This window comes from Bombina bombina, chromosome 8 (genome assembly GCF_027579735.1).
Source record: "Bombina bombina isolate aBomBom1 chromosome 8, aBomBom1.pri, whole genome shotgun sequence".
Taxonomy (NCBI): Eukaryota; Metazoa; Chordata; class Amphibia; order Anura; family Bombinatoridae; genus Bombina; species Bombina bombina.
In genome coordinates, this window is record NC_069506.1 from 217,658,645 (window position 1) to 217,673,948 (window position 15,304).

At 42.0% G+C, this 15,304-nt stretch overlaps 1 protein-coding gene across 6 annotated transcripts in view; it reads right to left on the reverse strand.

Moving 5' to 3' along the window:
* CIC (capicua transcriptional repressor) overlaps positions 1-15,304 on the reverse strand; it is a 368,710-nt gene that overhangs the window by 76,994 nt on the left and 276,412 nt on the right. For all 6 annotated transcript variants that reach the window (XM_053690941.1, XM_053690940.1, XM_053690944.1 and 3 more), the window contains one exon: positions 8,326-8,515. In XM_053690941.1, the coding sequence (XP_053546916.1) occupies positions 8,326-8,515 (190 nt within the window). The remainder of the gene's footprint in view (positions 1-8,325; positions 8,516-15,304) is intronic.

Here is a 15,304-nt window from a genome sequence, read left to right on the forward strand (position 1 = left end):
AGTAAGCGAATAATGTTAGATATGTCAGAATCCAATTCTTGTTGCGCTAAATTCTCCAACCAGAAAGTTGATGCAGCCGCAACATCAGCCAAAGAAATTGCAGGTCTGAGAAGATGACCTGAATATAAATAGGCTTTCCTTAGATAAGATTCAAGCTTCCTATCTAAAGGATCCTTAAAGGAAGTACTATCTTCCATAGGAATAGTGGTACGTTTAGCAAGAGTAGAAATAGCCCCATCAAATTTGGGGATTTTTTTCCAAAACTCTATAGAATTTGCTGGTAAAGGATATAATTTTTTAAACCTTGAAGAAGGAATAAAAGAAGTACCTGGCTTATTCCATTCCTTAGAAATCATATCAGAAATAGCCTCAGGAATAGGAAAAACCCTGGAGAAACCACAAGAGGTTTAAAAACCGCATTTAAATGTTTATTAGACTTAACGTTAAGAGGACTGGTTACCTCAATATCCAAAGTAATTAACACTTATTTTAATAAAGAACGCATATACTCTATTTTAAATAAATAAGTAGATTTGTCAGTGTCAATGTCTGAGGAAGGATCTTCTGTATCAGATAGATCCTCATCAGAGGATAAATTATTATGTTGTTGGTCATTTGAAATGTCATCAACTGAATGAGAAGTTTTAAAAGACCTTTTACGTTTATTAGAAGGTGGAAATGCAGACAAAGCCTTCTGGATAGAATCAGAAACAAATTCTTTAAAATTCATAGGTATATCATGTACATTAGAAGTTGAAGGAACTGCAACTGGCAATGTAGTATTACTGATTTATTTTCCCCAAATATGAAACCGACAGTCTGCAGAAGGAAATACATGAACCTGACTCATGGCAAATATAAGTACAATACATATATTTAGAACTTTATATAAATGCATAATGTGCCAAACCATAGCTGGGGTGCCTTAAGTAATAAAAAACATACTTACCAAAAGACACCCATCCACATATAGCAGATAGCCAAACAAGTACTGAAACAGTTATCAGTAGAGGTAATGGTAAATTGAGAGTATATCGTCGATCTGAAAAGGGAGGTAGGAGATGAATCTCAATGACCGATAAGAGAGAACCTATGAAATAGACCCCCGTTAGGGAAATCATTGTATTCAATAGGAGGCAAAGTTTGTAAAACTGAATTGTGGGTGTGGTGAGGGGTGTATTTATGGGCATTTTGAGGTTTGGGAAACTTTGCCCCTCCTGGTAGGATTGTATATCCCATACGTCACTAGCTCATGGACTAATGCCAATTACATGAAAGAAATGGCACTTACCTGTAAGTAAGGCTGTCCGGCAGAAAAGACAGCTCACCCGGTGTGAGAGGATGCCTTTCCTAACATGGACCTGTGAAGAAAGAAAGATTAGAGTAAACTTACTCAAGCTTTCTGAATAGGGCAGCAATCTGTTGAGAGGCCAGGTAAGGATTTTACCCCACAAGTTTCCAACTGCTTAAAAGCCACCACTGCCCTACTGAAGAGACTGACGTGGGGTACGGCTAAACCCAAGGCAAGATCAGAGCAAAACTACTCTGCTTTTAAAATAATAAAACAGAATTTATGCTTACCTGATACATTTCTTTCTCCAACGGTGTGTCCGGTCCACGGCGTCATCCTTACTTGTGGGAATATTCTCTTCCCCAACAGGAAATGGCAAAGAGAGCACAGCAAAAGCTGCCCAAAAGCCCCCCCTCTGGCTCCGCCCCCCAGTCATTCGACCGACGGTTAGGAGAAAAAGGAGAAACTATAGGGTGCCGTGGTGACTGTAGTGTATAGAGAAAGAAATTTTTCAAACCTGATTAAAAACCAGGGCGGGCCGTGGACCGGACACACCGTTGGAGAAAGAAATTTATCAGGTAAGCATAAATTCTGTTTTCTCCAACATTGGTGTGTCCGGTCCACGGCGTCATCCTTACTTGTGGGAACCAATACCAAAGCTTTAGGACACGGATGAAGGGAGGGAGCAAATCAGGTTACCTAAACGGAAGGCACCACGGCTTGCAAAACCTTTCTCCCAAAAATAGCCTCAGAAGAAGCATAAGTATCGAATTTGTAAAATTTGGCAAAAGTGTGCAGAGAAGACCAAGTCGCTGCCTTACATATCTGATCAACAGAAGCCTCGTTCTTGAAGGCCCATGTGGAAGCCACAGCCCTAGTAGAGTGAGCTGTGATTCGTTCAGGAGGCTGCCGTCCGGCAGTCTCATAAGCCAATCGGATGATGCTTTTCAGCCAGAAAGAAAGAGAGGTAGCAGTAGCTTTTTGTCCTCTCCTCTTACCAGAATAAACGACAAACAAAGATTAAGTTTGTCTGAAATCCTTTGTTGTCTAAATAGAACTTTAAAGCACGGACGAACATCTAAAATGTGTAAAAAAAGTTCCTTCTTTGAAACTGGATTCGGACACAGAGAAGGAACAACTATTTCCTGGTTAATATTCTTGTTGGAAACTACTTTTGGAAGAAAACCAGGCTTGGTACGCAAAACGACCTTATCTGCATGGAACACCAGATAGGGTGGATCACACTGCAAAGCAGATAATTCAGAAACTCTTCTAGCAGAAGAAATAGCAACCAAAAACAGAACTTTCCAAGATCGTAACTTAATATCTATGGAATGTAAAGGTTCAAACGGAACCCCTTGAAGAACTGAAAGAACTAAATTTAGACTCCAAGGAGGAGTCATGGGTCTGTAAACAGGCTTGATTCTGACCAAAGCCTGTACAAAAGCTTGTACATCTGGCACAGCTGCCAGGCGTTTGTGTAACAGAACAGATAAAGCAGAAATCTGTCCTTTTAGAGAACTCGCCGACAACCCTTTATCCAAACCCTCTTGGAGAAAGGAAAGAATCTTAGGAATTTTAATTTTACTCCAGGAGAATCCCTTGGATTCACACCAACAGATATATTTTTTCCATATTTTATGGTAAATCTTTCTAGTCACAGGTTTTCTGGCTTGAACCAGAGTATCTATCACTGAATTTGAAAACCCACGCTTGGATAAAATCAAGCGTTCAATTTCCAAGCAGTCAGCTGCAGAGAAACTAGATTTGGATGTTCGAATGGACCTTGTACTAGAAGATCCTGTCTCAAAGGTAGCTTCCATGGTGGAGCCGATGACATATTCACCAGGTCTGCATACCAAGTCCTGCGTGGCCACGCAGGAGCTATCAGAATCACAGAGGCCTTCTCCTGTTTGATCCTGGCTACGAGCCTAGAAAGGAGAGGAAACACATAAGCTAGGTTGAACGACCAAGGCGCCACTAATGCATCCACTAGAGTCGCCTTGGGATCCCTGGATCTGGACCCGTAGCAAGGAACCTTGAAGTTCTGACGAGACGCCATCAGATCCATGTCTGGAATGCCCCATAATTGAGTTAACTGGGCAAAGACCTCCGGGTGGAGTTCCCACTCCCCCGGATGGAAAGTCTGACGACTCAAATAATCCGCCTCCCAGTTGTCTACTCCTGGGATGTGAATTGCAGATAGATGGCAGGAGTGATCCTCCGCCCATTTGATGATCTTGGATACCTCTCTCAACGCCAAGGAACTCTTTGTTCCTCCCTGATGGTTGAGGTAAGCTACAGTCGTCATGTTGTCCGACTGGAATCTTATGAACCTGGCCTTCGCTAGTTGAGGCCAAGCCCGGAGCGCATTGAATATCGCTCTCAGTTCCAGGATGTTTATCGGGAGAAGAGACTCTTCCCGAGACCATAGACCCTGAGCTTTCAGGGAGTCCCAGACCGCGCCCCAGCCTAATAGACTGGCGTCGGTCGTGACAATGACCCACTCTGGTCTGCGGAAACTCATTCCCTGAGACAGGTGATCCTGAGTCAACCACCAACGGAGTGAGTCTCTGGTTAACTGGTCTACTTGAATCTGGGGAGACAAGTCTGCATAATCCCCATTCCACTGTCTGAGCATGCACAGTTGCAATGGTCTTAGATGAATTCGAGCAAAAGGAACCACGTCCATTGCTGCAACCATTAGACCTATTACTTCCATGCACTGAGCTATGGAAGGCTGAGGAATAGATTGAAGAACTTGACAAGCCTTTAGAAGCTTTAATTTTCTGACCTCTGTCAGAAAAATCTTCATTTCTACAGAATCTATTATTGTTCCCAGAAAGGGAACTCTTGTAGACGGGGACAGGGAACTCTTTTCCACGTTCACCTTCCACCCGTGAGACCTGAGAAAAGCTAATACAATGTCTGTATGAGCCCTTGATCTGGAAAGGGACGACTATTGGATTAGAATGTTGTCTAGGTAAGGTGCCACTGCAATGCCCCTCTTAGAACCACTAGAAGGGACCCTAGCACCTTTGTGAAGATTCTGGGAGCAGTGGCTAAACCGAACGGAAGAGCCACGAACTGGTAATGTTTGTCCAAAAAGGCGAACCTTAGGAACTGATGATGATCTTTGTGGATAGGAATATGTAGGTAGGCATCCTTTAAATCCACGGTAGTCATATATTGACCCTCCTGGATTGTAGGTAAAATTGTTCGAATGGTTTCCATTTTGAACGATGGAACTTTGAGAAATTTGTTTAAAATTTTTACATCCAGAATTGGTCTGAAGGTTCCCTCTTTTTTGGGAACTACAAACAGGTTTGAGTAAAACCTCTGACCTTGTTCCACTGTTGGAACTGCGTGTATCACTCCCATCTTTAATAGATCTCCTAGGCAATGTAAGAATGCCTGTCTCTTTATCTGGTCTGAAGATAAGAGAGACATGTGGAACCTTCCCCTTGGAGGAAGTTCCTTGAATTCTAGAAGATAACCCTGAGAGACTATTTCTAGTGCCCAGGGATCCGGAACATCTCTTGCCCAAGCCTGAGCAAAGAGAGAAAGTCTGCCCCCTACTAGATCCGGTCCCGGATCGGGGGCTACCCCTTCATGCTGTCTTGGTAGCAGCAGCAGGCTTCTTGGCCTGTTTACCCTTGTTCCAGCCTTGCATTGGTTTCCAAGCTGGCTTAGCCTGGGAAGCGTTACCCTCTTGTCTAGAGGCTGCAGAGTTAGGAGACGGTCCGTTCCTGAAGTTACGAAAGGAACGAAAATTGGATTTATTCTTAGCCTTAAAAGGCCTATCCTGTGGGAGGGCATGGCCCTTTCCCCCAGTGATGTCTGAAATAATCTCCTTCAATTCTGGCCCAAAAAGGGTCTTACCTTTGAAATGAATATTAAGCAATTTTATCTTGGAAGACACATCCGCCGACCAAGACTTTAGCCAGAGCGCTCTGTGCGTCACAATTGCAAAACCTGAATTTTTCGCTGCTAACTTAAGTGCGTGAATACTGTCCATGACTTCCTCACATGGAGTCTCCTTATTGAGCGACTTTTCTAGTTCTTCGAACCAAAAACACGCCGCCGTAGTGACAGGAATAATGCACGAAATTGGTTGGAGGAGGAAACCTTGCTGAACAAAAATCTTTTTAAGCAAACCCTCCAATTTTTTATCCATAGGATCTTTGAAAGCACAATTGTCCTCAATGGGAATAGTCGTGCGTTTGGCTAGCGTAGAAACTGCCCCCTCAACCTTAGGGACTGTTTGCCATGCGTCCTTCCTTGGGTCGACAATGGGGAACATTTTCTTAAATATAGGAGGGGGGACAAAAGGTATGCCTGGTTTCTCCCACTCCTTAGTCACTATGTCCGCCACCCTTTTAGGTATCGGAAAGGCATCAGGGTGCACAGGGACCTCTAGGAATTTGTCCATTTTGTACAATTTTTCTGGAATGACCAAAGAGTCACAATCATCAGGAGTAGTTAGTACCTCCTTAAGTAGGGCGCGGAGATGCTCTAACTTAAATTTAAACGTCACAACATCAGGTTCTGCCTGTTGAGAAACTTTTCCTGAATCAGAAATTTCTCCCTCCGACAAACCCTCCCTCACTGCCAATTCTGACTGGTGTGAGGGTATGACAGATAAATTATCGTCAGCGCACTCTTGCTCTTCCACTCTATTTAAAACTGAGCAATCACGCTTTCTTTGAAATGCTGGCATTTTGGATAAAATATTAGCTATAGAATTATCCATTACTGCCGTTAATTGTTGCATAGTAACAAGCATTGGCGCGCTAGATGTACTAGGTGTCTCCTGCGCGGGCATAACTGGTATTGACACAGAAGGAGAGGATGGTGAACTACCCCCACTACCTTCATTTGAGGAATCATCTTGGGCAACCTTATTAAATGTGACAGTACTGTCCTTACTTTGTCTGGACGCCATGGCACAATTCTCACATACATTTAAAGGGGGGACCACCTTGGCCTCCATACATACAGAACATGTTCTATCTGAAGGTACAGACATGTTAGACAGGCTTATACAGGCTATTAATGCAATAAAACCGTTTTTAAACAAAACCGTTACTGTCTCTTTAAATGTTAAACAGAGCACACTTTATTTCTGAATGTGTGAAAAACTATGAAGGAAATATCCGATCCTTACCAAATTTGCACCCTAGTGTCTTAATGCTTTGAAAGTATTGCACACCAATTTTGTAACCCCTTAAATGGAGCTATTTTATCAAATTAATTTTAAACCCACTACAGTCCCAGCCACAGCGTTTGCTACGGCTTCACCTGTTCTTGGGGGTTATTCGCCACAGAAATAAGCCTTCCAGAAACGTTTTTAATGGCCACCGGACCCTCTCACATGAAGCTGCATGCACTGCATCCAGAAGAAACTGCGCAATTAAGGCGCGAAAATGAGGCTCTGCCTACTAGAGTGAAAGGCCCTTCCTGACTGGAAAAGGTGTCTAAACGACTGCCTGGCGCTTAAAAACATTACCAAAGTATTTTCAAGTTTCAAAACATTTCAAACAACATATAAATATCGAATAAATCAATCGATTTAGCCCACAATAGTGTCAACCAGTATATAGCCCATTAATAAGCCTTCATTCTGTTATGAGTCTAAGAAAATGGCTTACCGATCCCAAAGAGGGAAAATGACAGTCTTCTAGCATTACTAAGTCTTGTTAGAAAATGGACTAGTCATACCTTGAGCAGAAAAGTCTGCAAACTGTTCCCCCCAACTGAAGTTCTCTGGGCTCAACAGTCCTGCGTGGGAACAGCAATTGATTTTAGTTACTGCTGCTAAAATCATACTCCTCTTTTAAACAGAACTCTTCATCCTTTTCTGTTTTAGAGTAAATAGTACAAACCGGCACTATTTTAAAATAACAAACTCTTGATAGAAGAATGAAAAACTACAACTAACACCACATACTCTTCACCATCTCCGTGGAGATGCTACTTGTTCAGAGCGGCAAAGAGAATGACTGGGGGGCGGAGCCAGAGGGGGGGCTATATGGGCAGCTTTTGCTGTGCTCTCTTTGCCATTTCCTGTTGGGGAAGAGAATATTCCCACAAGTAAGGATGACGCCGTGGACCGGACACACCAATGTTGGAGAAAATCTTGATTGAAGTAAAGTTCTTTTCAGACACCAAAAAAGACTTTACCTCCTCCTTACACGACAGGCAAAGAGAATGACTGGGGGTTATGGGTAGGGGAAGTGACATATATAGCAGCTTTGCTGTGGTGCTCCTTGCCTCCTCCTGCTGGCCAGGAGTGATATTCCCACTAGTAATTGATGATGCCGTGGACTCACTATATCTTAAGAAAGAAACCTAGGTTTTCCTTATCTGGCCTCTTATGCAGAGGACAACTAGAGAGATGTGTACAAACAATGGCTGCAATATCTAGCATTAATTTACCATTTAATTGTCCTTTTAATTTTTAATTGTTTATATCTAGCAAATGCATATAAAATTTACTTACGTAAATACACAAAGACAACTATATCATTGTACTACTAAAAAGGAAAGATCTGTTTGGGTGTCGTGGGTACAGTTGTAGTTTACGTAGACAATGCTGGCTAACGGACAACACAGAAGCCTGGCCAGATTGTACAAGCCAATGACTAGTAAAAAGAAAGGACCTAATGTATGTCACTACACTCCTTTTATTATGTATTTTAAATGTACTAAATAAAGAATTTCAGTCTAATATGTTTAAGGCATATGCGCTATTCCTATAATAATTATAATATACTTCTTACACTGCGAAGATTCAAGATGCTGCTTCTAGTGGAGAGCATTAGTTGGCGTATAGTGGGCATTCCTTTCTTTCCATAACAAAGAAAAGTTGATCACAGAGTGATGAAAACCAAAAGCATTCAGGTAATTTGAAGCATGCTTGTTTGTAATTTAATTATTTCAGTATTCTACCCAAAAACATTAATACATGAGTTTATCCAAAGAAAAATTAACCCTTATTAATTATTTTATTTTCACTTGAAACTATGTGATACCTTGGTTCAGGGGTGTTCTCACGAAGGGGCAATGGAGAAGGTCTGGGGTTGCTGCGCACACAAGGTGATGGGGAGGACACTTCGTATGACCCTACTGGAATGCTGGCGATGGCAGCTTTCACTTTTTGGGGTGGCTTTGGGAGATTTCGCTGAGACTTTGGGGTCACCAGGCTGAAGGTAACAGAAGCAGCTATGGAGGAAAGTGAATAAATGACGTTATATAATTAAATAAAAGCATAATTTATGCTTACCTGATAAATTTATTTCTCTTGTGATGTATCGAGTCCACGGATTCATCCATACTTGTGGGATATTCTCCTTCCATACAGAAAGTGGCAAAGAGAGCACCCACAGCAGAGCTGTCTATATAGCTCCACCCTTAGCTCCACCCCCCAGTCATTCGACCGAAGGCTAGGAAGAAAAAGGAGAAACTATAGGGTGCAGTGGTGACTGAAGTTTTTTTAAATAAAAATATACTGCCCGTCTTAAATAAACAGGGCGGGCCGTGGACTCGATACATCACAAGAGAAATCAATTTATCAGGTAAGCATAAATTATGTTTTCTCTTGTAAGATGTATCGAGTCCACGGATTCATCCATACTTGTGGGATACCAATACCAAAGCTTTAGGACACGGATGAAGGGAGGGACAAGACAGGTACCTTAAACGGAAGGCACCACTGCTTGTAGAACCTTTCCCCCAAAAATTGCCTCCGAAGAAGCAAAAGTATTGAATTTGTAAAATTTTGAAAAAGTATGAAGCGAAGACCAAGTCGCCGCCTTACAAATCTGTTCAACAGAAGCCTCATTTTTAAAAGCCCATGTGGAAGCCACTGCTCTAGTAGAATGAGCAGTAATTCTTTCAGGAGGCTGCTGGCCAGCAAAACGGATGATGCTTTTCAGCCAAAAGGAAAGAGGTAGCCGTAGCCTTTTGACCTTTCCGTTTACCAGAATAAACAATAAACAATGAAGATGTTTGACGGAAATCTTTAGTTGCTTGTAAGTAGAACTTTAAAGCACGAACCACATCAAGATTGTGCAACAGACGTTCCTTCTTTGATGAAGGATTAGGACACAGTGAAGGAACAACAATCTCCTGATTGATATTCCTATTAGAAACAACCTTAGGAAGAAACCCAGGTTTGGTACGCAAAACCACCTTATCTGCATGGAAAACAAGGTAAGGTGAATCACACTGTAAAGCAGATAACTCAGAAACTCTTCTAGCCGAAGAGATAGCTACTAAAAACAAAACTTTCCAAGATAGAAGCTTAATATCTATGGAATGCATAGGTTCAAACGGAACCCCTAAGTTTAGGCTCCATGGCGGAGCAACAGGTTTAAATACAGGCTTGATACTAACCAAGGCCTGACTAAACGCTTGAACGTCTTGGACATCTGCCAGACGTTTGTGTAAAAGAATAGACAAAGCAGATATCTGTCCTTTTAAGGAACTAGCTGATAATCCCTTCTCCAATCCTTCTTGGAGAAAGGACAATATTCTAGGAGAAATTAGATTTGGATGCTTGAATGGACCTTGGATTAAAAGGTCCTGCCTCATTGGCAGAGTCCACGGTGGAACCGATGACATGTCCACTAGGTCTGTATACCAAGTCCTGCGTGGCCACACAGGTGCTTTCAGAATCACCAAAGCTCTCTCCTGCTTGATTCTGGCAACCAGACGTGGGAGGAGAGGAAACGGTGGAAATACATAGGCCAGATTGAAGGACCAGGGGACTGCTAGAGCATCTATCAGTACCGCCTGGGGATCCCGGGACCTGGACCCGTAACAAGGAAGTTTGGAATTCTGACGGGAGGCCATCAGATCCAATTCTGGTGTGCCCCATAGCTGAGTCAGCTGGGCAAATACCTCCGGATGGAGCTCCCACTCCCCCGGATGAAAAGTCTGACGACTTAGGAAATCCGCCTTCCAGTACTCTACTCCTGGGATATGGATTGCTGAGAGATGGCAAGAGTGATCCTCCGCCCATCGGATTATTTTGGTTACCTCCATCATCGCTAGAGGACTCCTTGTTCCTCCTTGATGATTGATATAAGCTACAGTCGTGATGTTGTCAGAACTGAAATCTGATGAATTTGGCCGCAGCAAGCTGGTGCCACGCCTGAAGCGCATTGAATATCACTCTCAGTTCTAGAATGTTTATCGGGAGGAGAGTTTCCTCCTGAGACCATAAGCCCTGTGCTTTCAGGGAGTTCCAGACTGCACCCCAGCCTAACAGGCTGGCATCTGTCGTTACTATGAGCCACTCTGGCCTGTGGAAACACATTCCCTGAGACAGGTGGTCCTGAGACAACCACCAGAGAAGAGAATCTCTGGTCTCCTGGTCCAGATGCAGTTGAGGAGATAAATCTGCATAATCCCCATTCCACTGTTTGAGCATGCATAGTTGCAGTGGTCTGAGGTGTAGGCGGGCAAAAGGAACTATGTCCATTGCCGCTACCATGAGTCCGATTACCTCCATGCACTGAGCCACTGATGGCCGAGGAATGGAATGAAGAGCTCGGCAAGCGGTTAAGAGTTTTGATTTTCTGACCTCCGTCAGAAATATTTTTATTTCTACCGAGTCTATCAGAGGCCCTAGGAAGGAAACTCTTGTGAGAGGGAAGAGAGAACTCTTTTTTTATGTTCACCTTCCACCCGTGAGATCTCAGAAAAGCCAACATGATGTCCGTGTGAGACTTGGCTAGTTGGAAAGGCGACGCCTGAATTAAGATGTCGTCTAGATAAGGCACCACTGCTATGCCCCGCGGCGTTAGCACCGCCAAAAGGGACCCTAGCACTTTTGTGAAAATTCTGGGAGCTGTGGCCAACCCGAAGGGAAGGGCCACGAACTGGTAATTTCTGTCCATAAAGGTAAATCTAAGGAATTGATGATCTCTGTGAATAGGGATGTGTAGATACACATGCTTTAAAGGGACACTCAGCTTAAATTAAATTTCCATGATTCAGATACAGTATGTCATTTTAAACAACTTTCCAATTTACTTCCATTAAAAAAAATGTGCACAGTCTTTTATATTTACACTTTTTGAGTCACCAGATCCTACTGAGCATGTGCAGGAATTCACAGACTATACGTATATGCATTTGTGATTGGCTGATTGTTATCACATGGTACAAGGGGAGTGGAAATATACATAACTTTGAAATTTGTTATAAAAAAAATCTACTACTTATTTGAAGTTCAAACTAAGTGCTATTGCATTGTCTTGTTATCTTGCATTTGTTGATTATGCAAATCTAATGTGTTGACTGGTCCTTTAAGTCCACGGTAGTCATATATTGACCCTCATGGATCAACGGTAAAATAGTCCGAATAGTCTCCATCTTGAATGATGGTACTCTGAGGAATTTGTTTAGAATTTTGGGATCCAAGATTGGTCTGAAAGTTCCCTGTTTTTTGGGAACCACAAACAGGTTTGAGTAAAACCTTGTTCCGCTTTTGGAACTGGGTGGATTACTCCCATGGTATGTAGGTCTTCTACACAGCGTAAGAACGCCTCTCTTTTTGTCTGGTTTGCAGACAATTGAGAAATGTGAAATCTCCCCCTTGGGGGAGAGTCCTTGAAGTCCTGAAGATATCCCTGGGACACAATTTCTAAGGCCCAGGAATCGTGAACATCTCTTGCCCAAGCCTGAGCGAAGAGAGAGAGTCTGCCCCCTACTAGATCCGGTCCCGGATCGGGGGCTACCCCTTCATGCTGTCTTAGAGGCAGCTGCAGGCTTCTTGGTCTGTTTACCCTTGTTCCAAGCCTGGTTAGGTCTCCAGACTGACTTGGATTGGGCAAAATTCCCATCTTGCTTTGCAGCAGGGGAAGCTGAAACGGGACAACCCTTGAAGTTCCGAAAGGAACGAAAATTATTTTGTTTGGTCCACATTTTATTTGTTCTATCCTGAGGGAGGGCATGGCCTTTCCCTCCAGTGATGTCTGAAATAATCTCTTTCAGTTCAGGCCCGAATAGGGTCTTTCCTTTGAAAGGGATGTTCAAAAGTTTAGATTTTGATGACACATCAGCAGACCAGGACTTAAGCCATAACGCCCTGCGTACTAAAATGGCAAAACATGAATTCTTTGCCGCTAATTTAGCCAGTTGGAAAGCGGCATCTGTAATGAAAGAATTAGCCAACTTAAGGGCCTTAATTCTATCCATAATATCCTCTAATGGAGTCTCCATCTGAAGAGCCTCTTCTAGAGCCTCAAACCAGAAAGCAGCTGCAGTAGTTACAGGAACAATGCACGCAATAGGTTGGAGAAGAAAACCTTGATGAACAAAAATTTTCTTCAGGAGACCCTCTAATTTTTTTTATCCATAGGGTCTTTGAAAGCACAACTGTCTTTGATAGGTATAGTTGTACGCTTAGCCAAAGTAGAAAAAGCTCCCTCCACCTTAGGGACTGTCTGCCACGAGTCCCGCATGGTGTCAGATATGGGAAACATTTTCTTAAAAATAGGAGGGGGAGCGAACGGAATACTTGGTCTATCCCACTCCTTAGTAACAATATTCACAATCCTCTTAGGGACTGGAAAAACATCAGTGTAAACAGGAACCTCCAAGTATTTGTCCATTTTACACAATTTCTCTGGGACCACTATAGGGTCACAATCATCTAAAGTCGCTAATACCTCCCTGAGCAATAAGCGGAGGTGTTCAAGCTTAAATTTAAATGCTGTCATATCAGAATCTGTCTGACTGAGTGTCTTTCCTGAATCAGAAATTTCTCCCTCAGATAACAAATCCCTTACCCCTACTTCAGAACATTGTGAGGGTATATCGGATACTGCTACTAAAGCGTCAGGCGGCTCAGCATTTGTTCTTAACCCAGAGCTGTCACGCTTTCCTTGTAAACCAGGCAGTTTGGATAAAATCTCTGTGAGGGTTGTATTCATAACTGTGGCCATGTCTTGTAAAGTAAATGAATTAGACGCACTAGAGGTACTAGGTGTCACTTGTGCGGGTGTTACTGGTTGTGACACTAGGGGAGAGCTAGATGTTAAACCCTCATTTCCTTCTGTCTGAAAATCATCTATTGCAATATTTTTAAGTGCTAAAATATGCTCTTTATAATTTATAGACATAGTGCAAGTGGGACACATTCTAAGAGGAGGTTCCACAATGGCTTCTAAACACATTTAACAAGGATTTTCCTTGGTATCAGACATGTTAAACAGGCTAGTAATGTAACAAGCAAGCTTGGAAAACACTTTAATCAAAGCAAATAACACTTAGAAAAAAACGGTACTGTGCCTTTAAGAGAAAAAAAGCTGCACAAACTCTGCAAAACAGTGTAAAAAAGCAGTAAACAACGAAATTTTTACAGTAGCATCATAAAGCCTTAGTAACTTTGCACAGCTATGCAAATAAACAATTAACCCCTTAATGTAAAAACCGGATTGACAAAACGTCAAAAACCGATACAAAAAACGTTCAGCACCTTGCCACAGCTCTGCTGTGGCGCCTACCTGCCCTTTATAAACGATTTGTGGGGGAAAAAAAACTCTTTACAGCCCTCAAACACAGTAGGTGCCTCTGGAGAAGTAGCTGGATGTCTCAGAGGAAAAGAAACTGCGCAACTGATGCGCGAAAATAGGCCCCTCCCACCTCACTCAATGTTATGGGGCCTAAAAGAAACACAACAGTGTGTTTCCTAAACTAGCCATGTGGGTTAATAACCTTAAGCAAGCCACAATGACCCCTTAAAGTCCCTCAAAAAACGTTATATTTGCATTTTTTTAATAAAAAACAAAAAGTTTTTTCCTATCAGTGTCACCAGTAACTAATGAGCCCTTTATGCAAGCTAGGATTTCTACTAAGTGTCTGAATACAGCTTACCCTTCCCTCATGGGGATATTGCCAGTCTTCTAGAATAATCACAGTCTGTCTAGAAAAAAATAGCCTAAACATACCTCAATGCAGTTTAGCCTGCAAACTGTTCCCCCAACTGAAGTTTTCCTGTACTCTTCAGGCCTAGTGAGAACAGCAGTGGATCTTAGTTACAAAGTGCTAAGATCATCATCCTCCTTGCAGAAATCTTCATCCCTTTTTTGCCAGAGAGTAAATAGTACACACCGGTACCATTTAAAATAAACTTTTGCTTGAGAAAATAAAAACTAACATTTTTGTCACCACACTCACTCTGCCCTTCCTAGTACTTAGAGTAGGCAAAGAGAATGACTGGGGGTGGAGCTAAGGGAGGAGCTATATAGACAGCTCTGCTGTGGGTGCTCTCTTTGCCACTTCCTGTAGGGGAAGGAGAATATCCCACAAGTATGGATGAATCCGTGGACTCGATACATCTTACAAGAGAAATGTATTTACTTGTTTTACGTATAAAGTATTTTAAGTCTAATGTCCAAGAGACATATAGCCCCATAATACAAATAATAATAAAAAAGAGTTTCTCAGCAACATGATGACAGTATATACATTTTGAGTTTAGCTTTACCCTTGAGTTGTTATGTGAATGTCAGTAAGTCTTAAAGGTACCAGAAAACAAAAATGATGCACCCTTTCTGTTTTAGTTTTTTTTTTATTTTATTTATTTTTATTGAGGTAAATCTTGAATTACAAAAGGCAAGTTACAGCACAAAAATCAAAGACAAAATAGTATAAAGGAAAGAAAAAAACAAGATATCTTTCTGTTTTAGTTTTAAGACAGACGCAAAACCTTTCTTTTGAGCAGAAATTATGTGGGGAATCACACAGATACAGACCTTTCGCTATACACAAATGTATTAGAGTCATCTCCCAAGTGTACACACATTCCAAAAGCAAACAAATAATAATAATAAAAAAAAACATTCACATACACTCCTGTTGCTTACCTGAAGTCACTCACCTTCATACTCTTATATTTGCCTCATAGACTCACATCTGTTTGTACCTCAAGCATGTATATATATATATATATATATATATATAAATCTGCAAGTATACTTACACATGCATTAAACACAC